Source organism: Giraffa tippelskirchi, chromosome 12, assembly GCF_054371585.1.
Source record: "Giraffa tippelskirchi isolate mGirTip1 chromosome 12, T2T-mGirTip1v1.2.pri, whole genome shotgun sequence".
In the NCBI taxonomy this organism is placed as follows: domain Eukaryota; kingdom Metazoa; phylum Chordata; class Mammalia; order Artiodactyla; family Giraffidae; genus Giraffa; species Giraffa tippelskirchi.
The window spans coordinates 46,521,213-46,542,756 of record NC_137286.1 but is presented as its reverse complement, the minus strand read 5'-3'; the positions used below and the strand labels follow the sequence as shown (position 1 = coordinate 46,542,756).

At 52.9% G+C, this 21,544-nt stretch overlaps 2 protein-coding genes across 3 annotated transcripts in view; one reads left to right on the top strand and one right to left on the bottom strand.

Annotated features, from left to right (window-relative positions):
* The window catches only part of ACAN (aggrecan), a 68,649-nt gene extending 67,778 nt beyond the window's left edge, over positions 1–871 (top strand). The window contains 1 exon segment of the mRNA XM_081547209.1: positions 439–871. Coding sequence (XP_081403335.1) covers positions 439–515 — 77 coding nt within the window. The 3' untranslated portion in view covers positions 516–871.
* A 2,359-nt stretch (positions 872–3,230) lies between these two features.
* On the bottom strand, positions 3,231–18,817 carry HAPLN3 (hyaluronan and proteoglycan link protein 3). 2 transcript variants are annotated; one of them, XM_081547208.1, is made up of 7 exons: positions 17,792–18,817; positions 12,739–12,846; positions 12,439–12,653; positions 12,129–12,308; positions 8,449–8,817; positions 4,830–5,132; positions 3,231–4,177 (listed from the first exon to the last, which is right to left on the bottom strand). In XM_081547208.1, the coding sequence occupies exons 4-7, from the start codon at positions 12,250–12,252 to the stop codon at positions 3,891–3,893; spliced, it is 1,083 nt and encodes a 360-aa protein (XP_081403334.1). In that variant the 5' UTR covers positions 12,253–12,308; positions 12,439–12,653; positions 12,739–12,846; positions 17,792–18,817; the 3' UTR covers positions 3,231–3,890. The 2 variants fall into 2 exon arrangements, with proteins under 2 accessions (XP_081403334.1, XP_081403333.1); XM_081547207.1 differs by lacking the exons at positions 12,439–12,653; positions 12,739–12,846 and having other exon boundaries at positions 17,792–18,154.
* Positions 18,818–21,544: the final 2,727 nt, after the last annotated feature.

Here is a 21,544-nt window from a genome sequence, read left to right as displayed (position 1 = left end):
CCATCGAGGGCTCGATCACAGATGTCCCCTGCTCCCCGGGAGGGTTCACTTTCACTGAGAGGGGAAGGTGAAGGCGAGTGCCCTACTGTCCTTTTCAACACCCACCCGAAGCTCCCTGTTATCAGTCGCTCAGTTGTGTCTGACTCTTTGCGACCCCATGGACTGTAGCCTGCCAGGCTCCTCTGTCCATAGGATTTTCCAGGCAAGAATACTGGAGTAGGTTGCCATTTCCTACTCCAGTATTCTAGCCTGAAGCCCCTTAGCCCAAGGTGGTTCCAAGAAAAATCAAAACCAAGAAGCAAGGAAAACCTCAGGCTGCCTTCTTGAGCCCATGGTTTCTGCAGGGAGGGGATTGGCAGAGAAGGATTGAGGGAGGCTGGGCTGGCTCACTTTCTTCCCAGGATTCACCCAGATTTTTCCATTTCCCTTGCACCCCAGCCGCCACCTACAAGCGCAAACTACAGAAGCGGAGCTCACGGCCCCTGAGGAGGAGCCGCCCCAGCACGGCCCACTGAGAGGAGCTTCCCGGATGTGCCCAGGACGCTGAGCCCAGAAGCCTGGCCAGGCTGACACCCCATCCGGATGGTGTCCTCTCCTTGTCGCTTTCTGTCATATAAGGAATTCCATTAAAGAAGGAAAAAATAAACCCCACATTGTGTATGCACCCGCCCACCCCCCAAATCGCCAAATCTGCATCTAATTTTCCCCCCAAATGCCAAAGCAAAGCAAACGTATGGTAACCCGTGGACTGGAGTTTAGAGATGTTCCTTCAATCTCCCGTTGTGCCTTTCCAGGGACCAGCACAGGGACAGGGGGAGAAGGGAAGGGGTTAAGTTAAATAAAGAAGATTATTTTTTGTTTCCTGACTTTATCCAAGAGCAGTGCAATCGTTGGTTCTTTCACCTCCAGGGAGAGCTAGGGAGGAGGGAGGAGGGGCAGAGAGACCCGAGGGCTGAAGAACTCTGGAACCGCAGCTGAATGTATTGGATAAGAAGGAGTTCATCTGTGTCGGGGAGAAGCCCAGGGGAGAGGGGGCGACTTCCAGCCCACTGAGAGAGTGAGCCATCACGGGATCTTCGAAGCATGGGGGTCAGGTTCCCTCCGAGGGTCCCGCCTCCAGAGTCCTCTCACCTGGGTCTGCCACCTGAGCAGGTGTCCGTCTCGGCAGGGCTGGGTCGGGGGGCACTTCCTTCCCAGTGGGAGTGTCACCCACCCCTCCCCCCACCTTCCCCCACCCCCCGGGACCGTGCAGGCACCAGGGTTCCGTGCACCTATTTATATTTTTGAAAAGTAAAGATTATGATAATTATAATAATAAAGACATTGGAAGAGATCTATTTCTTTTCTTTTCCCTCCTTTTTTCTTAATTTAAAGAGAAGGCAACCATGGCCCAGGGTCTACTGAGAAGTTTCTTAGGAATGGGGGCTGTAGGGACACACTTTGATCAAATGACTCTAAATTTGTGCGAATCCTGTTTGATCAGAAGGCCTGGGACAGTCACACCTGTGGTGCTCTATTCTTACATGAGTTCCTCTGTGTGTGTGTGTGCGCGTGTGTGACAGCCAAGAGGTGCTGTGTATGGATCTGCAAGTTGGCACGCTGTCAGAGAGTAACTCAAGTCAGACTTCTGGCCACTTTCCATAGTTTGGTCCTTTGATTTACACTATTTGCTCACACAAGAGGAGTCGATTTATAGAGTGAGTCCAAGAACAGAGACAAAATTAGGATTTATAAGAGGGAAGAAAAAAAACTGCAGACAGCCTGGGAATGAATCTTGTTTATACATTTTTAGGGTCAAATGGGTTAGCTAGCCACTAGCACAAAGTTCTGGGCATCCTGCCCATAAGTAGGCTGTAGGTTATCAATGAAAACACTTTCAGTTGTTTATGGATTTCCCCCAACAGACCTTGAGTGAAGCTGGGGTGTGTGTGCCAGACAGTTACCATCCGCCAGCCTCCTCCCTGGAAGGTCAGGTTAGTGCCACTCCCTCATCACACTAGCTCAATGGGCAGTGATTCTGTGTGTGTGAAAGTGTCTGACTCCTGCAATGCGGGAGACCCGGGTTTAATGCCTGGGTTGGAAAGATCCCCTGGAGAAGGGAATGACAACCCACTCCAGTATTCTTGCCTGGAGAATTCCATGGACAGAGGAGCCTGGCGGGCTATGGTCCCTGGGGTCACAAAGAGTCAGACACAACTGAGGGACTAACACTGGTGTTGGTTAACATGTGCCAGTGTGAGTCTGCTGATGTCTCTTCGGGTGTATACTTGTGTGGTTGAGTGTTTGCTGGTGAGTATTTTTCTACAGCTCTGGAAAGGATCCATGGAAAAAAGTAGAAGATGCAGCAATGGTCACAGAGTAGGAACTCAAAAATTATGCGATTAATTGATTAAGCAACTGATCCATTGGGAACACAGCTATGTCATTGGTTTTCAACCTTGAGTCTGCATCAGGAGGGCTTGTGAGAGACCCCACACCAGGGTTTTCGACTCAGGGGGTCTGGGGTCAAGTGCAGAAATTTACATCTCAAACACATTCCCAGGTGAAGCTGGTGGTGCCGACCACACTTGGAGAAGCACCTTGCTACATAAAGGATAGACTGTGGGTGGCAGAGGTGTGCCTGCGCAGAGGCAAGAGATGTGGTTTCTTGAGGCTGACATGGGGGTGGGGACCAGGGTGAGGAACACAGAGGGCTGGTCCCCAGTATCTGCAGGGCACAGCCTCCTCCAGCCTCCCACTCTTCTGCTGGGTCCGCACAGACACACAGCCCGGAGTGAGATGGTGGGAGAACACGCTGGGGCCTCCAGCCACTAGGTCAGTCCCCAAGGCAGGGTACACACAGGGTAGGCCAGGCCAGGCCAGACCAAGGCAGCCTGAAGATGCAGCCCATGGCGTTCCCTGCCCACCCCCGTGGACAGACCCAGGCGACCTCTTAAGTCTAGGACAGAACCATGCAGGGAGCTGGACCCTAAGACTGAATGAGATAAAGACTGAGACACAGGTACTTCCTGGTGGTTCAGTGGCTAAGACTCTGCACTCCCAATGCAGGGAGCCTGGGTTCCATCCCTGGTCAGGGAACTAGATCCCACATGCCGCAACTAAAGGTTTGCCTGCTGCAATGCAGATAGAAAATCCTGCATGTCACAACAAAGACCTGGTACAGCCAAATAAGTAAAGAAGCAAATATTAAAAAAAAAAAAAAAGAGTGAGACACAGAGGAGGGCTCAGGATGGAGGGAGGGGTCACAGCACCGTTTATTGTCCAAAATAGTGCACAGACCTGAGGGCCACTCACCAAACAGGGGAAAATGAGAACAAAACACAGACTCTTTGGAGCCAAGAAAGAAGGAAAACATGGGGCAGGAAATCTCTCCCTTCCCTGGGACGTCACGTGGAAGCCCAGGGACCCGCTTCCCGCCCAGGCTCCTCCGCCATGCTGACATGGGCCAGCTGCTCCCCAATGAGGGGCAGGAAACCACCAGGCCTGAACCCCAGCTCCAGAGCCACCTGGCTGCCCTCTTGTCCCCAGGCGGAGGCGGACGACGGGTCGCAGCCTCGGCTCCTCTGGGAGCAGCCTCCCCGGGGCCAGGAGAGGGGATGGACTCAGCGATGGCAGAGAGCTCTCATGAGCCCAAGGACCTCAAACTTCCCAGAGAAGAGAGGCAGGAAGGTTCGGGGAGGGTGAGAGCCTTGGGGTGTCCACCCAAGTAAAGGGACGATTTGGGATCTATGGGATTTACTCAAAAAATAGTATTTAAAAAAAAATTTAAGTTGGAAAGTATAAAAAACATGATGAAAACTGCCCCAATCTGCAAGGGAAAATGAACTACTCAATAAATACAGCCCGCAAGGGGAGGGGGCAGGGATGGGTACAGAGCTGGGACCGCTGCACTAGCGTGGCCGGTAGCAATAGACACCGTACTTGCGGCTGTGTGGGTCTGGGAAGCCAAAGCTTCGGACCCCAGGCTCTAGGGTCCCACAGTTGGAACGTGGGTGAGCCACAGGGTAGCGGGCACTGCCGTCTGCCAGCCAGCCAGCATCGCAGCGGTCCAGGCCTCGGAACTTCCAGGAGGCAAAAAGCTGGCCCACCTTTGCGATCTGGGCGCCGTCTTCCCGGCAGGCCTCCCTTGCCTCTGTCAGCGTCAGCTTCTCAGGGTGCTCCAGGTAGTACACCTGCCCTGTGGGATGCGAGGCGTGAGGATGGAGAAGCAGAGGGGGCAGCCAGAGAGGGCCTGGGGCAAGGCTAGCCCATGCAGACCCCACCACCCAGCCCCCAAAAGACCTGTTAACTCTGCGCTTAGGGAGCTGCCACGCTATGGAGCACCTGCAGTGGAGACTGTCGGGGGCACCTTCCCAAATCTCAGCCCCTCCCCAAAAGCATCATCCCACCTGCCATGGGGCTGGGTTTCCCACAGTCAGATCCGTACTCTGCCCCAGCCTTTCCTAATTTTACTCTAGGTGGGCGCCCCACCTCTGCTGGACCAAGCAAGAGTCTCTCATCTGCTCAGCCATTTACTGAGCACCTATTAAGTGCCAAACTGGGATATGGCACTGAATCGATTTGTTTTTATTCATGCATCTTCCCATGAAATGAGCTCCTTTGTGAGGGCAGACTATGTTTTATCGTCTATGATGACCCAGCACCTAGTAGGCACTCAGGGAATGTTGGATGAATGACTAAACTGATGATCGGTGTGAAGCAGCAGCATCAAGGCACACAGCTGGACATGGCTTCAGCTGGAAGCACCAGCAGGGTGGGCAGAGAGGACTGAAGGCCCCCCCAGATGCTGCCCTCCCACCCGCAGGCCCATGCTTGGCCAGTCCACTCACCCCTGAGGGCAACAGAGAAGCAGAACACGTCGTAGCGGTGCAGGCGGCGGTGGCGTGGGCCATAGCTGCGCACGCCGGGGGCCAGGCCCAGGCCTCCGCAGGGGTGCCGGGCCTGTGTGATGGGGTACTGCACCGAGGCGTCCTGCAGCCAGCCCGCGTTGCACCAGTCCAGGCCCTCCTCCCAGGCCCGAAACAGCTGCTCGAAGGAGGCCACCACCGCGTCCTGCTCCTCGCAGGCCTGCTGGGCTTCGTGGAAGTTGAATTTGTAGCGCCCTTGGGGGTGCTGGTAAGGAAAGACCACACCTGGGGAGGACAGAAAAGGGGGCTTGAATGGGTGGGCAGGGCCCGGTGATGGGAGACCCACCTCCACTGGGACAGAGGCTTCCCTCAACACACACACACACACACACACACACACACATATACAGTCCCTCAGAAAAGCTCTAGAAACCTGTCATCTCCTGTCCACTGTCCAAGTCCAAGGCAGAACCAATATCTGCTTTACATCTCCCTCCCAGAGCTAGACAGGCACACGGCAGCACTCAGAAAACTGCTAACTTGTTAAAGGAATGAATGTATCAGCCAAATAATATCCCCAATTACAGAACAGGATTAATACCTAATCCACAAGGCTGTTGTAAGAACCCCAGTGATATGGTCTCAGTATGCCTGCCTAGTCACTCAGTTTACTCTTTGTGACCCCACAGCTGGAGCCCACAGGGCTCCTCTGTCTATTTTTCCAGGCAAGAATCCTGGAGTGAGTTGCCATTTCCATCTCCAGGGCATCTTCCCGACCCAAGGATTGAACCTTCGTCCCCTATGTCTCCTACATTGCAGGAGGATTCTTTATCACTGAGCCACCGAGGAAGCCCAATGTCTCAATTCAGACGTTTAAATGCTAACGCCTAGGAATTCCCCTGGCTGGTCCAGTGGTTAGGAAATGGTGCTTTCACTTCCAGGGCCCAGGATCGATCCCTGGCCAGGGGACTAAGATCCCGTAAGTCGCGCGGTGCAGCTAAATAAATAAATTCTAATGCCCAATATGATAGTATTAGGAGATGGAGCCTTTGGGAGGTGATTAGGTCATGAGGGTGGAGTCCTCATGAATGGGGTTGCTGCTGCTGCTGCTAAGTCGCTTCAGTCGTGTCTGACTCTGTGCAACCCCATAGACGGCAGCCTACCAGGCTCCTCCGTCCATGGGATTTTCCAGGCAAGAGTACTGGAGTGGGGTGCCATTGCCTTCTCCCATGAATGGGGTTAGTACCCTTAAAAAAGACACCCCAGAGAGTTCCCCCCAAGCCTGTTCCACTGTTGTGAGGACACAGAAGTCTGCAACCTGACACCCTGGTCTGGGACTTCCAGCCTCTAGAACTGTGTGAAATGGATCTCTGTTGTTCAGAGGTCACCAAGGCTGTATTTGTTACTGCAGCCTGAACTAAGACACCAGTGAGGAGGTGCTGCCACCTACAGGAGACAGGCATTGTTGGGCTCTGACTCAGTAGCTGAGACCTCATCGTCTCTGTTAACATTAATATGGAAGCTACAGAGGAGGGTGCAAGAAACGTCCCACATGTGACAGACGACTTTCAACGGAAGAGGAAAGAAGAAAGTGAAAGTGTTAGTGGCTCAGTCATGTCTGACTGTGACTCTATGGACTGTAGCCCGCCAGGTTCCCCTGTCCATGGGATTCTCTAGGCAAGAATACTGGAGTGGGTTGCCATTTCCTTCTCCAGGGGATCTTCCCCACCCAGGAATCAAACCTGGGTCTCCCGCATTGCAGGCAAATCCTTTACCATCCGAGCCACCAGGGAAGCCCCAGAGGAAGAGAAGGGATGGTGAAAGGTCTTACTAAAGGAGGCTGAAGGCCAGGGAGGTCCTGAGCAGGGGGCTTCCCTTTCTGGTGCCAGGGTCTGGTAGGTGCCACAAGCTCCCTTAATATTCCATGTTTGAAATTTTACTGTAATAAAAAATTTTAAACCCCCTGGACTCAGTCTCTACCAAGTCAGATGAAACCTTAAGGTGAAGGGGTGTCCCTAGGGCCTGGGACTGGCGCTGTTCAAAGGCAGGGCCTGGAGTGATGGTTCCCTGGATTGGGACTGACAGACACACTGTGATATATACACTACTATGCATAAAACAAAAAACTCATGAGAACCTTCTGTACAGCATGGGGAACTCTACTCAGTGCTCTGTGGAGACCTAAAGGGGAGGGAAATCCAAAACAGAGGGGATACGTGAATACGTATAGCTGATTCCCTCTTCTGTGCAGCAAAAAACAGCACAACATTGTAAAGACACTATACTCCAATTAAAATTAATAAAAAATAAATTAAAAGTGTACCCCCAAAAAGATGAGGACTCCCTGCTTCTCTAGGCTGCCCCTGTGGTCCCCAGACAACTGGCTCTGACAGGTTTGCACACATCCCACACCATCCCCAACATCAGGGACAAGGAATATGGCCCCTCTGGGCCACCATCTAAGCCCCATGGACTGGGCAGGTGGCTACTGGTGGCAAGGTCCGCCTGATTGACAAGCCCTTGAGCCACATTCTATCCTCATCTCCTCGAATGAGGTAAAGGAGGAACTACCCTTATTCTTCATTTCACACGTGACAGGACTGGAGCTCTGGGGGGAGGCACTGACCTGGAGTGCCACAGCAAGGGCGGGGCAGACATGGAGTCAGATCAGCCTTCCCTTTATACCCTCCCAGCGGCCTCTCTAACAGGTAGGAGAGGTCTGAGGACACACAGCCCCAGCCTAGGGTCAGAGAAGGCAGAAGTCATGTGGAGATCACAGCTGGCAGCTTTGGACAGCACCTGGTTTGGTTTTGCTTTTTAATTAGGCGATTTCTACATAAAAATCCAGGGGTTTCATATCCAAATACAAGCTTCTCTTGTCAAATCAGAAAATCTGACTGCAGGGACTTCCCTGGTGGTCCAGGGGTAAAGAATTTGCCTTCCAATGCAGGAGATGCGGGTTCGATCCCTGGTTGGGGAACTAAGATCCCACGTGCCTTGGTGCAACTAAGCCCACTTGCTCTAGAGCCCGTACACCACAACAAAGACCCCTTGCATTGCAACTAAGACCCAACGCAGCCAAATAAGTAAATATTTGAAAGAAAGAAAGAAAATCAGGCCGCACTGGGCTTGCTTCTGGTGTAGCATCATCAGGTGGGCCTGAGAAGGAAGGCTCAGGAGCGGCCCCAGTCTCCACCACTCCCGATCACCCACCCTGGGCTACCTCATTTGTTTGTGTCTCCTGCCAACCGTGAGTGAATCTCAGCTCTGACTCAATGAGCTGTGTCACCAGCTCCTGTCTCCCTCTCTCTAAATAGGACGTGAGCAAGACGGAGTAGAGAGCAGTGGATTCTGTAGTCTGACTGCCTGGGGTCAAACCCCTACTCGGCCATGTATGAGCTGTGTGACCTTAGGTAAGTGACTTGACCTCTCTGTGCCTCAGTTTTCTCATCCACACGCTGCCGGTGAGAATAACAGCAGCTTCCTCATGGGGTTGTTCTGAGGATTAGACGTTTTATCTGCCAGAAGCACAGAGGTCTGGATGCTTTCTCAGGGCTTTCTCCCCATAGCGCCCAGGACCCAGCCATCGTCAGGGTCTCACCCCGAAGCTCCAACTCCACCAGGCCGCTCTCATCCTCCAGCCCATCGATGACCTCGCAGCGGTAGCGCCCGTAGTCCTCCAGCCGCAGGTCCTGGATCTCCAGCGACACTTCCCGCGCTCTGTCCTGCCGCAGGTGCACCCGGCCTCGGTAATCCCCAAAGGTGCGCTGCCTCAGCCCAATGGCCACCAGCACGTCCTTCTCCGGGACCCCGTTCTCCGACAGCTTCCACCATTTGATGCGCACGGGCCGCGGAGAGGCCAGGGCCGGCTCGTAGTGGTAGCGGCAGGGCAGGGTCACGTTGGCCCCTCGGTGGGAGAACAGGGTCTCCTCCGGCGTCTCTACCACCAGCTTCACTCCATTGAAGATGCCTGAGGGGAGAGGCGGGGTGCAGATGGGGACCTCGGGCGGCATGTCGGTAGTCCTGCAGGGGCCACCCCCTCCCTCACCCTCACCCCCAGCTCCCTCCAGGCTCAGGAGTTCTAGATTGCACTGCCCCTGTACCCACACACTCTGCAATGTGACTTCACAACTGCTTCCTACAGGAGGTGACTCTATGAACCACACCCGGTCCCTGAAATCCTCGCTGGCCCTGCCACTTGCTTTGACCAAATGAATGTGGGGGAAGTGAGTGTTCTGAGGTGCTTGCTAGGAGCCAAGGCTCCAGGGGGCCCTGCTGAGGCCTCTCTTTCTCTCAGAACCTTGCTAACCACCACCACAAGGCCTGGTCTCCCGTGTGGGGTGAGAACACGCAGAGAGCAGAGACAAGCCCTCCCAGCTGAGGCCATTCTAGACCCACCGGCCCCCTGCTGACCTGCCTGCCCACCGCAGGCACAATCAATTAAGTGAGTGCAACCAAGACGAAAGAGACAGAGCCCAGTCCAAAATGCTGGCCCATGAAACCATGTGCAAAGTACATGGCTGTTGTCTTAAACCACTAGGTTTGTTAGGCAGAAGATGTGAACAGGCAGACTTCCCTGATGCTCCATGGATGGCAGATGAGAAGATGCAGCACAGGGATGCTACCTCTGCTGCTCGGTGATGACCTGGAGGGATGGGATGTGGAGAGGGGAGGGAGGCTAGAGAGAGAGGGGATGTATGTATAATTATGGCTGATTTGTGTTGTATAGCAGAAACCAATACAACACTGTAAAAACTTTTTGTTGTTATTGAGTCGCTTAGTCATGTCCAACTCTTCATGACCCCATGAACAGCAGCACACCAGACTTCCCTGTCCTTCATTTTTTAAATATATTTCAATTTTTTAAATGCGGGAAAAAAAGAATCCACACTTTCACTGCAGTGGCAGTGAGGGGAGACAGGTTAGATCCCTGGTCGGGGAACTAAGATGCCACGTGGTTCAGCTAAAAAAAAAAAAAAGGAAAGGAAAGGGCAAATTGGTGTAGCTGGCAGCAAGAGCACCTCAGATAGGAGGGTGGGGGGACTCAGATCATCTGAGTCTCCTTCTCTAACACACTGGTCACAAGAGAGCACAGTCTGCCCCTCCACTCTGGCCAGCTGTCCACCACGACTCTTCCCAAACCCCTAGAGACACACGTGAGGTGAGGCCAGGACTTATAGAGGAGACTGCAGTCAGGCTCAGGGGGACAAATAAACACCAAGCCTAACATGCGCCACAAGAACCAGATTTATGGGCTAAGGCTGGCCCATTTCTCACTTGAGTCTTCCTATAGGGGCCTCATGGTCTCATGGCCTTAGGTCTGGACTTGAGACCTTAGAGGTACACAGGGTGAGGGCAGGGGGTAACCTCAGGAGTAAGCAAGAGATAGACAGGGAGGCTCCCTGCAGAGAATCTCATGCTGAAAAATAGCCATCCTAACGACTTCTTGCCTGTGTCTGAGTTTCTATGAGGCTCATATGACCTAACAAATGATGCATAGTAGGTACATAAAGCTGCTGATAAAATGTCACCTGGCTTTTCCAGTAACTGGCCTGAAGTGACCTCTAAAAATGGTTTGATATTCACTTGACCCAGAAAACTGCCAAATCAAGAGGTTCAAATTTTCAGGTTCACTTTAAAAACACGCTTCCCTGGTGGCTCAGCTGGTAAAGAATCTGCCTGCAATGCAGGAGACCCCAGTTCAATTCCTGGGTCGGGAAGATCCCCTGGAAAAGGGATAGGCTACCCACTCCAGTATTCTTGGGCTTCCCTTGTGGCTCAGCTGGTAAAGAATCCACCTGCAATGCAGGAGACCTGGGTTCAATCCTTGGGTTGGGAAGATCCCCTGGAGAAGGGAAAGGCTACCCACTCCACTATTCTGGCCTGGAGAATTCCATGGACTGTATAGTCCATGGGGTCACAAAAGTCAGTTGGACACGACTAAGCGACTTTCACTTTCTTTTAAGAACACTCATGAAACACCCAGGCCATGAAGGGGGTGCATATCCGGAAAGCCACCGAGTATCTGAAAGATGTTACTTTAAAGATACAGTGTGTGCCATTCCGTCATTACAATGGTGTTGATGGGTGTTCCCAGGCCAAACAGTGGGGCTGGATGCGGGGTCAGTGGCCCAAGGAGAGTGATGAATTTTTATTGCACATGCTCAGAAATGCAGAGAGTGATTCCAGACTTCAGAGCTTAGATGTAGATTCTCTGGTCATCGAGCAAGTCCAGGTAAACAAAGCCCCTAAAGATGCAGGACAGGACTTACAGAGCTCAGGGTTGGATCAACCCATACCTAAGCTCCCCTGCCACATGTAGATGATCCTTACTGAAAAAGGTCAGATTATTCCTAAACCAGAAGAGAAGGCTGCACAGAAGAAAAAGATATCCCCAAAGAAACAATAATTTATGGCCCTGGGACTTCCCTGGTGGTCCAATGGCTAAGACTTCACACTTCCAATGCAGGGGGCCTGGGTTCGATCCCTGGTCAGGGAACTAGATCCCACATGCCTTAACTAAAGATCCCAAAGTGTCACAACTAAGACCCAGCACAGCCAAATAAATACATAAATATTAAAAAAGAAACATACGGCCCGTGAAGAAATGCCGCAAAAAAATAAATGCAAATAAAAGTTTAAAAAAAAAGTCACCTGCCCAAAGACACATAGCTAGTAAGTGGCAAAATGGAGAGTCAAACACATCTCCCTAACTCCAAACCCCTTTTCCACTGGGAAGACCTGGGGAAGTCACGTTTGAGCGGAATTTTGAAAAAGTGGCAGGACTTTGGGAAAAGTATAAAAAGCAAAATTGACCATGCTACAGTGCATTCGGCTCCACACCCATGGGTTGTTGCTGGTTTAGTCGCTCAGTCGTGTCTGACTCTTGCAACCCCCTGGGCTGTAGCCTACCAGGCTCCTCTTTCCATGGGATTCTCCAGGCAAGAATGCTGGAGTGGGTTGCCGTTTCCTCCTCCAGGGGATCTTCCCAACCCAGGGATCAAACCTGGGTCTCCTGCATTGCGGGTGGATTCTTTACCGACTGAGCCACCAGGGAAGCCCTCCATATCTGAGGGGCCAGTAGACATGGAGTAACAGAACCACCCTTCTGCTCATCTTAGCGACAAGGCTGGACCACTGCACGGGCCCAGATGGGAGCGCGGCTGCTGGCTTCATGCCCTGAGCCCCCACCCAACTCGGAACCTGCAGGGGCCAGGAGAGGTCTTCATCATCTAGCTGAACCAAGAGCAGAGCCAAGAGCAGAGCCAAGAGGCCACCCACCTTCGCTGTAGCTGTTGCCCAGGTTCCGGCCATCGGGACGGTTGGAGTAGTAGAAGCCGTTGTAGAAAGGCAGGCCGGAGACATAGCACAGCGGGAGCAGCAGGATCGGGAGCCGCAGGCCCATGGCGTCACACACTGGGCAGTGCCAGGGTGTCCAGGCAAGGCTGGGCCCAGAGCAAACTGGGAGGAGGAGAAAAACAAGCCAATGAGAGAAGTCTGCAGCAGGGCCCGGGGACCCACTCACTCATTCGTTCAATTGACAGGAATTTAGTAGCTTCCCTGGTGACTCAGTGGTAAAGAATCTGCCTACCAAGCAGGAGACGAGGGTTCTTTCCCTGGGTCAGGAAGATCCCCTGGAGAAGGAAATGGCAACCCACTCCAGTATTCTTGCCTGGAGAATCCCATGCACAGAAGAGCCTGGTGGGCTACTGTCCCCAGGGTCCCAAAGTCAAACACGACAGAAGCGACTTAGTGCGCACACACACACACACTGTGTGTGTTTGGCTCAGATGCTGAAGAATCTGCCTGCAATGCAGGAGACCAGGGTTCAGTTCCTGGGTTGGGAAGATCCCCTGGGGAAGGGAACAGCTACCCATTCCAGTATTCTTGCCTGGAGAATTCCATGGACAGAGGAGCCTGGCAGGCTGCAGTCCATGGGGTCACAGAGTTGGTCACAACTGAACGACTTTCGCTTTCCAACCTTTTTGGCATCAGGGACCTGTTTCAAGGAAGACAGTTTTTCCACAGACTGGGGCAGGGTAGAGGTAGGGGTGGTGATGGTTTCAGAATGATTCAAGCACATTACACTTATTGTGCACTTTATTTCTATTATTATTACATCAGCTCCATCTCGGATGACCAGGCATTAGATCCTGGAGGTTAGGGACCTCTGTGATAGAACAGCTTCGGCATGCCAGGCACCATTCTCGCAGCCGGACAACAGCGGTAATGAGCAAGATGAGGTCCCTGCTCTCAGAGGACTGCACCCTGCAGGCAAGCTGAGCAACAGGCAAGCCAACAAATCCTAAGCAGGAATTTATTGTTGTCGTTTTTTAGTCCCAAAGTCGTGTTAGACTCTTTTGTGACTCCATGTACTGTAGGCTCCTTTCTCCAGGCAAGAATACTGGAGTTGGTTGCCATGCCCTCCTCCAGGGAATCTTCCTGGATGAGGGATCAAACCTGTGTCTTCTGCATTGGCAGGCAGATTCTTTACCACTGAGCCACCAGGGAGGCCCAAGCAGGAATTAGGAGGCAGCGAAAAGACTGCAGAAAAAATTAAGCAGGACCATATGACAGTATCACTATTTTTTTAACTGCAGGGTTGAATTGGAAAAGTTGTGAGCAGCATTTTAAAATGACGTTGAAGAAACCAGATTAGACTAGAAAATACCAGGTGCATTCATGGTTAGTGAGGATGAGTCCTGCACTGCAAAGCTTTTGTTTCAGTCCAGAAATGTCTGTGGAGGTAGAGGTTAAAAAAAATTTTTTTTTATGCCATGCTAGAATACTTCTGGGGGGCTATTACAGTTTAAGTGGACATTCAAATAAAATAGGCAGCTGGCCCAAGGGCTATAGATTGTTGATTCAATTTTTTTATATTGTATCAAAATATTATGTCTTGATTACTGAGATTTTTGGCACACACACTCCCCTCACTTAAATTTTCACATGAGGGGACTTCCCTGGCGGTCCAGTGGTTAAGACTTTATCTTCCAATGTAGGGGGTGTGGGTTTGATCCCTGGTCAGGAAGCTGGGATCCCACATGTCTGGTGGTCAAGAAAACCGAGACATAAAATAGAAGCAATGTTGTAACAAGTTCAGTAGAGACTTTAAAAATGGTCCACATTGAAAAAAAAAAAATTTCGCACACAAGCCTAGTGCCCCACATACCTCCCCCTCATTCCTGCCCTGCTCGTCCATTTACTGAAAGTGCTGTGTGTGTACTCAGTTACTTCAGTTGGGTCCAAACCTTTGCAACCCCATGGACTGTAGTCTGCCAGGTTCCTCTATCCATGGGATTCTCCAGGCAAGAATATTGGAGTCAGTTGCCATTTCCTTCTCCAGGGGATCTTCCCAACCCAGGGATCAAGCCAACCATCTCCCGTGGCTCCTGCATTGGCAGGTAGTTTCTTTACCACTGAGCCATCATTAGAGTGTCTTTACTGGAAACATCCAGGGTGAATTCTGCTTCCTGCCAAGGCTCTGGCTGAAACATGGGAGAGGAGGACAGAAGGACCAGTGTCTAGATGCCCTTGGGTGTCAGACTCAGCAGCCTGTCCTTTGCCCCCAAGGCCCTGGGGTGCTAGCAGTGGCTTTAGGCAGAGGAGCCACAGGATCAGACCTACATGTTAAAAACACCCCTCCAGCAGCTGAGTGGAAATCTGACTCTGGGGCAGCAAGACCAGAGTTGACAGCAGGCATTTGGAAGTATGAGTATGATCATCAGGCAGCAACGTGGAAAGTGCACAGGGTATAATTTAGCATAGACAAAGCAGAACACAGACTTGCCACTCTGCTGTGATTGTAAGTGTGTGACCCTAAGAATGCCTGTGTACAGGAACTAGAAGGGGAGGGATACAGCAAAAGGAGAGAAAGGGAGAGGAAGGGAGGCGACAAAAGAAAAGCATTGACCTGTAAGGGTGGTGGAATTGTGGAGGAAACAGTCTTGTTTTCAGAAGAGTTAAGAGCTCTTCCTGGAGAAGAAGCAATGATGTGAAGGAAGTTGAGGTGTAGAATCCACTGTGCCCTTAGACCTCTTTGCAGGGAGCCCAAGGCCCAGACTTGTCCTCTGTGCTGTACATGACAGGAGGACACTGTGAGCCTCGCTTTTGTCCAAGAGGAATCCCCAGGTGACATCCACAAGGCCTCTTGGTGACTTGGATCTAAGCAGCCTAAGCACAAACAGGAGCTTCCCAGGTAGCTCAGTGGTAAAGAATTCACCTGCCAATGCAGGAGATGCCAGAGACACAGGTGCGATCCCTGGGTCTAGAGGGTCTAGAAGATCACCTAAAAGAGGGCATGGCAACCCACTCCAGTATTCTTGCCTGGGAAATCCCGTGGACAGAGAAGCCTGGTGGGCTACAGTCCATAGGGTCGCAAAAGAGTCAGAAATGACTGAACAACTCAGTAGCTCAAAACACATGCAACTTTGTAACCAGAGCACTAACAGAAACAAGAGCAATATTGGAAGAAAAAAAAAAAAACCAACATGTCAATCGCTTTGCAGCTTTCACCCACCACTGGGGCAAACACTTCCTCCTTCAGAATGTGGGTTATTAGGGGCACTGGATTCCAACAGATACTGCTGCTAAGTCGCTTCAGTCGTGTCCGACCCTGTGCAACCCCATAGACGGCAGCCCACCAGGCTCCGCAGATACTAGGTTTACCAAAATTAAAAGTCTGACCCAGAGTAAAGTCATCTTCTTAAACGTTTTGTTTTCTTTTGTTCTTTAACACAGAGAAAATGTCTTTGCAACTTCTTCGGCTGTTTCCCACTTTGTTTTGGCTGCGCCGGGTCTCATTCCATTGGGCAGGCTTTTCTCTAGTTGTGGCACACAGGAGCTTCACTAGTTGCAGTGCACAGGCTTCTCTAGTTGTGGGCTTCTCTAGTGGCTACTCCCAGGCTTAGTTGCCCTGAGGTAGTGTTAGTCGCTCGGTCATGTCTGATTCTTTGTGACCCTATGGACTGTAGCCTACCAGGCTAATCTGTCATGGGATTTCCCAGGCAAGAATACTGGAGTGGGTTGCCATTTCCTTTTCCAGGGACCCAGGGATCAACCCGGGTCACCTGCATTGCAGGCGGATTCTTTACTATCTGAGCAGTATTCTGGCCAGGAAAATTCCATGGCCCTGAGGTATATGGGATGTAATTCCCCGACCAGGGATCGAACCTGCGTCCTCTGCATTGGAAGGTAGATTCTTAACCACTGGATCACCAGAGAAGTTCCTGGTTTCTACTTTGATCAGAAAACTTTATACTAAGTTCTGTTCAGCAGCTAAACCAGCAGTACAGTGCTCCTCCCTCAGCAAATCTCTCTCATCCTTCAGGTGGGATGGCAAGAGTTTGGATACTGAGGGTTTGGGGAATCTGGACAGGGAAGGATGCTGTGTTATTCAAATCTATTTGGTTCTTGAGTGCTGGCCAGTGAATAGCAAGCGTTCGAATAGTGAGGGACATCAGTAAGAAAGGCACTTTCTGCAGGACTGACAGCATTTATCTTAAGGAATTCACACATTGCTGAGGTTTTAATGGGGAAGAACTCTTTGTTTTTGTCACTTTAATACATTAGTGAGCTGGGGGAAAAAAAAAATCACCACCAAACCAAAGTGATTCCATGTTATACCGACGTTGCTCCCCCAGGGTTCTTACCAGTCATGCATGAGGTAATTCATGGTTCAGAAACTAAGAGCTGAGCCAAAATAGCTCTTAGTTTCTGCTCTGGGGGTGATTCTTTTTTTTTTCACCAGCTCATTAATGTATTGGAGTGACCAGAACAAGATGTGTGGATTCCCTGATTCCTGACGACCCATCCTTTGCTTTTCCCAGCCACCACTTGCCTTAGGACGCTCTGCACATCAGAATAAGCTGAACCCTGACTTGTTAGGAAGATGAGCTACCGCCGAGTACCCCACTGCACCACCGGGCAGCACACGTCTCCTTGACACCAGCAGAGGGCAGCGTTGCCCTCCAGGTCTCCATCAGCCCGCTCCGGAGAGGAATTTGACTTCGATGCCCCAAGCCCTTTGAAACCTGCGGTTCCCGGAAAGTAGAAGTTGGGAGGTGTTTCCTACCAGCATTCCCAGCCCGCTGGCCCGGGCAGGGCTGTGGGAGAAGGGCCAGGGCGCCTCTTGGTCACCTGCTCCTGTGGCAGAGGGCAAAAGTCCCTCCGGAGGCCAGTGCTGGGCATCAAGGTCCAGACCGGGTCACAGGCTGCTGAAGGCCCCCCAGCGAGTTGGTGACAGAGCTGGGTCCAAGTGTCCGGCGCTGTTTTTTGTTTTTTTTTGTGTGTGTTTTTTTTCCTGGCTGCTCAGGAACCCTAAATTCCTCTCTAAAGAATCCCATCTCCCACACAGGACTCTACTCTCCGCGAGCTCCGGCTGTTCCCCAAGATAGAAACCCCACTGAACCCAGGCCTGAAACCCACGAGCATCCATTGCGTTTGCCCTGGGAGGGCCAGAGCAGGCCGGCAGAGGACGAGAGGCAGAGGACCTCGCAGTGTTCCCGACCCCCGCCCCCGCTCCCGCCCCCAACAGATGAGCATCCAACAGATGCCCCGGGGCAGAGACCGGTGTCTGGGGCGCTATGCTGGAGACTGCGGGATAAGATGCGAAGAGATCCGGTGGGGGACAGGAGACCCGGGAGGCAGTCTCAGAGGCCACTGGTTTCCCTCTGAATTGGCCTCCTCGTCGACCAGGGTCTATGCACAAGGGTCCCACGCAAGCCAGCCCGCGCCGTGCGCTGCTCTGAACCCGCAGGTGCCCAGGGCGCCCCTGACCGGCGGCGGCGATCACAACCCAACTCTGCCTCAGCCCCGCGGGTCCTGGCTCACTCCTCCTGCCCACTTCCCCAAGCCTGCCCGGGAGGCGTGGGGCTGAGGAAGCGGGAAGAGAGGAACTGGTCCATAGGGGGCCCCAGGAGCCCGGCCACCCCTGAGCTACGTACCGTCCCCAGGCGGCTCCTCGACGGCTCGAGCGCTCCCGGCTGCGGGGCTGATCCGGTCAGAGGAAGCAGGCGGACTCGGGGATCTTGAATGGCCAGAAGGGAAGCGGCTGCGGACAAACCCCCGCGCTCCCGCCGGGCCAGCCCCTTAAAGGAACACACGCCCCTTTCCCTCCCTTGGGCTGGGCCCAAACGGAGGAGGTGCGACAGATTTGGGCGGCCTCCAGATTCGCCTGGAGACCACCCCAAACCGGCTGGAGACCACCCCAACCTGCGGAGCATCTGGCAGGCCGCGCGGTGAAGGGAGTGCCCAGGAGTGAGGCTGTCATATGTGGGGGCGTGGAAGAGGATCGTTCGTAGAGGGAGGGTCTCATTAGAACGTTCCGGTTTACCAAAAGCAAGGGGACTAAGCAGGGAGAAGCCCCCTCCCCACCTCCACACTGCGGGTGGGCTATGGCCGACTCCCACCTTCAGGTGAGGGAAGGTGAGCGTTTTCACCCGCCCTTGGCCCAGAGAAGGCAAAGGGGCGCTGATATCCCTCCTACCCTAGAGTTTGACAGTCAAGAAATCGACAGTCGGTTACTCAGCATCAGGCACAGGGAGGCTGCCCCTAGTAGGTGGGGCTTGAGTGAATCGTCTTTGGGAGCACACGACGGGCGATGGTGCTCCCAGCAGCCTGCAGGGGCAGTCAGGCTTCTGCCTGGTCCTCCAACAGGGGTGATCCTGCTTTAGAATCTGTCGGCACAGCCATCAGGCAGCTATTTCCCAGGATGCCTGTTTGGACAGGGTGTTTAATTTTCCCTCCCGGCCAACAGGAGGCCTGGCCTGGAAGCCCCACTGGATCCTCAGCAGCAAGCCTAAGGAGGTCTTTCAGCCTTGGCCAAGTGGTCACTGAACCCTGAACCTCTTCCTAAATACACCTTGACAGTATGTGTGTGTGTGTGTGATTTGCCAGGAGCAACTCAGCACAAAGAGCTGCAGTAGGTATGTGTGTGTGTGCTCCGTCATGCTCCTGTGACCCCATGGACTGTAGCCTGCCTGGCTCCTCTGTCCGTGGGATTCTCCAGGCAAGAATACTGGAGTGGACAGCCATTCCCTTCTTCACAGTGGAATAAACTGCACCCAAAGTGAATGCCAGCCTGATGGGCAAAAGGGAACCAGTGCAGTTTCCTTCCCAAGGGAGAGCTGTCAGAAGACTGGGTGCAGGATGGATGGGAAGGGGAAATGAGTAGGATGCCAAGTTCCAATTGGGAAACCCTTGCAAGGTTTGCTGACAATGGTCCAAGTTTCTGAGGCCCCTGATGAGCCAGGCTTTGCATCAGTGCTTCTGTACATTCTCTCCATCCAACACAAGGCCATGGAGTTGGTCCTCTTACTTCCGCTTTACAAGTGGGGAATAAGGCCCAGAGGGATTTAAGTAAATTGCCAAGATCACTCAGAGCCAGGATTTGAATCCAGATTCTCCAGAGGCTTCCCTGGTAGCTCAGATGGTAAAGAATCCGCCCGCAATGCGGGTGACCCAGGTTTGATCCCTGATTCCGGAAGATCCCCCAGAGAAGGAAATGGCAACCCACTCTAGTATTCTTGCCTGGGAAATCCCAAAGATGGAGGAGCCTGGTAGGCTACAGTCCATGGGGTCACAAAGAATCGGACACGACTGAGACTAATGCTTTCTCTTTTCTCCAACTTAAGGCCTTGTGCTCCTAATCACTCCACTATATTTAAACCAGGAATGAAAAGGTGTCTAGACTCCTGGGAGAGGCAGGTCAATAGGTCCCAGTGCTGACAGCCACACATGTAGGGAGAGGGATGGATGGACAGCAGGGAAGATCAGTTTTGTTACAGCAAAGCAAGTTTAACATCCTGGCCAGTGGCAGGGCTGGCCAGCAGGTAAAATCTCAAGAGGTGACTCTCAGGTCTGCGGTCAGGAATAAAAAACAAATTGGTGGAGGTGATGGTGAAAGTTTTGGACGTGGAGGGGGCTGCCCAGGGAGAGGAGTCAAGGACAGAAGGGATCAGGAGGCAAGGGACCCTCATCTAGGGTCCCAGGAGGGGGACTTTCAGAAGGCTATGGGCCAACACACCCAAGTGCAAAGATGAGTGAAAGAAGGGACTGAGAGGTGGCTTAGGCAATTCCAGAGTCACCTTGGGTCTGGAGGAGGGTTCGTGACTACTGCCCACCAGTCTACCTGGCCGGCCAGCCAGTGAAACTGGCCAGCAGGAAATATCCAATGCCACAAAGAGGGACAAGTTGACAGACTGGAATGAAGCTCAGTTTCCCCTTCTGCAAGTGGGACTCCTGGGACTTACTGCAAGTGGGACTTACTGGGGAGGAGGAACCATCCCAGAGCAGAGATGCAGGGGGAAAAAGTTGCTCAGTCCCCAGAAGAGGCCTGAACAGGTTTGGCGGTAGGATATGCTCCTAGGAGGGAGTCCTAAAGTCAGTAACCACCCAGAAAGACTGACTCCAGACTCAGACCATGCAGCTCCCCAGCCCCCAGGGATGGGGAACCCCACCCTCCCAGTTCATTCAGAGACCACAGTCTGCACCTTTTACTCTGTCCCTGCCCAGCCAAGAAGCTCTAGGGGAGGAGCCACTTCCAGACTAATTTCCCTGTTGAAGTTCCAACATAACCACACCCTCCCTTTGGCAGCCACATGGCCAGATCTGCAGCCCAGATGCTGCCTATATGTGTCAAGGCACACTCCCAAAGTCTGTTCAGGAAAATCCATCTTGTGTCCCAAGACTAAGGGGTGGTCTCATATGCCCCTCTCCCGGGTAGTCAGTCCCTTCTTTATCTGCCAGCCCCCCTTTCAGATCACTGGGTTGCAGTGTGCCCCCTACACATGAGCCACTTCCTGATGGCTCCCCCCCAAGGGTGGGGAATGGGAAGAGGGCTACCCCTGGAGTTTCCTCCCAGCCCTGGAGTAAAACTGTCAGTGGTTTCCCAGGACCCAGTGTGCTTGGCCAGCAGCGCCTAGCACCCTTGGCAGAGCCCTGCCACCGCTCCCCCATCCCACACTGCACCCCACCGTGGGGACTCCCGTGGCTCTGAAAGCAGCCTAGGTTCACTAAGTTTCTAACAGCCCCTCCAGCCCATCACTCCAGTGGCAAAGAAAATGGAAACTGCCGAAGGGGAAAACCAGCCGCCTCTGCCTGTCTTCCTGGAGCCGGAAAGGAGCAAAGGCAGGCCTGAAGGAAGCCACTGTGCAGGCTCCAAGGGGCCCCTCACCTGGCAGCAACTAAGGCCCTGGGCTGCATGGCTCTGAAGGAGAACTATGGGGAAGAGTGCTGACCCCTCCAGTGGGGACTCCCACCGCTCCCCCCAGCAGTCTCCTCCCTCTCTGCAGCCAGGACAGGTGACACAGAATGCTGGGGCTCAGGGAGGGGGGCTGAGGGTGGGGGCAGCAACCAGCCCTAGTCTAAGCCCATTGAGTGAGTGAAAGTCGCTCAGTAGTGTCCGACTCTTTGCCACCTCACGGACTATACAGTCCAAGGAATTCTCCAGGCCGGAATACTGGAGTGGGTAGCCTTTTCCTTCTCCAGGGGATCTTCCCAACCCAGGGATGGAACCCAGGTCTCCCGCATTGCAGGCAGATTCTTTACCAGCTGAGCCACAAGGGAAGCTGAAGAATACTGGAGTGGGTAGCCTATCCCTTCTCCAGCGGAGCTTCCCAACCCAGAAATCGAACCAGGGTCTCCTGCATTGCAAGCGGAAGCCCATTTCGACGGAGCAACATGAACCACAGCGAGAG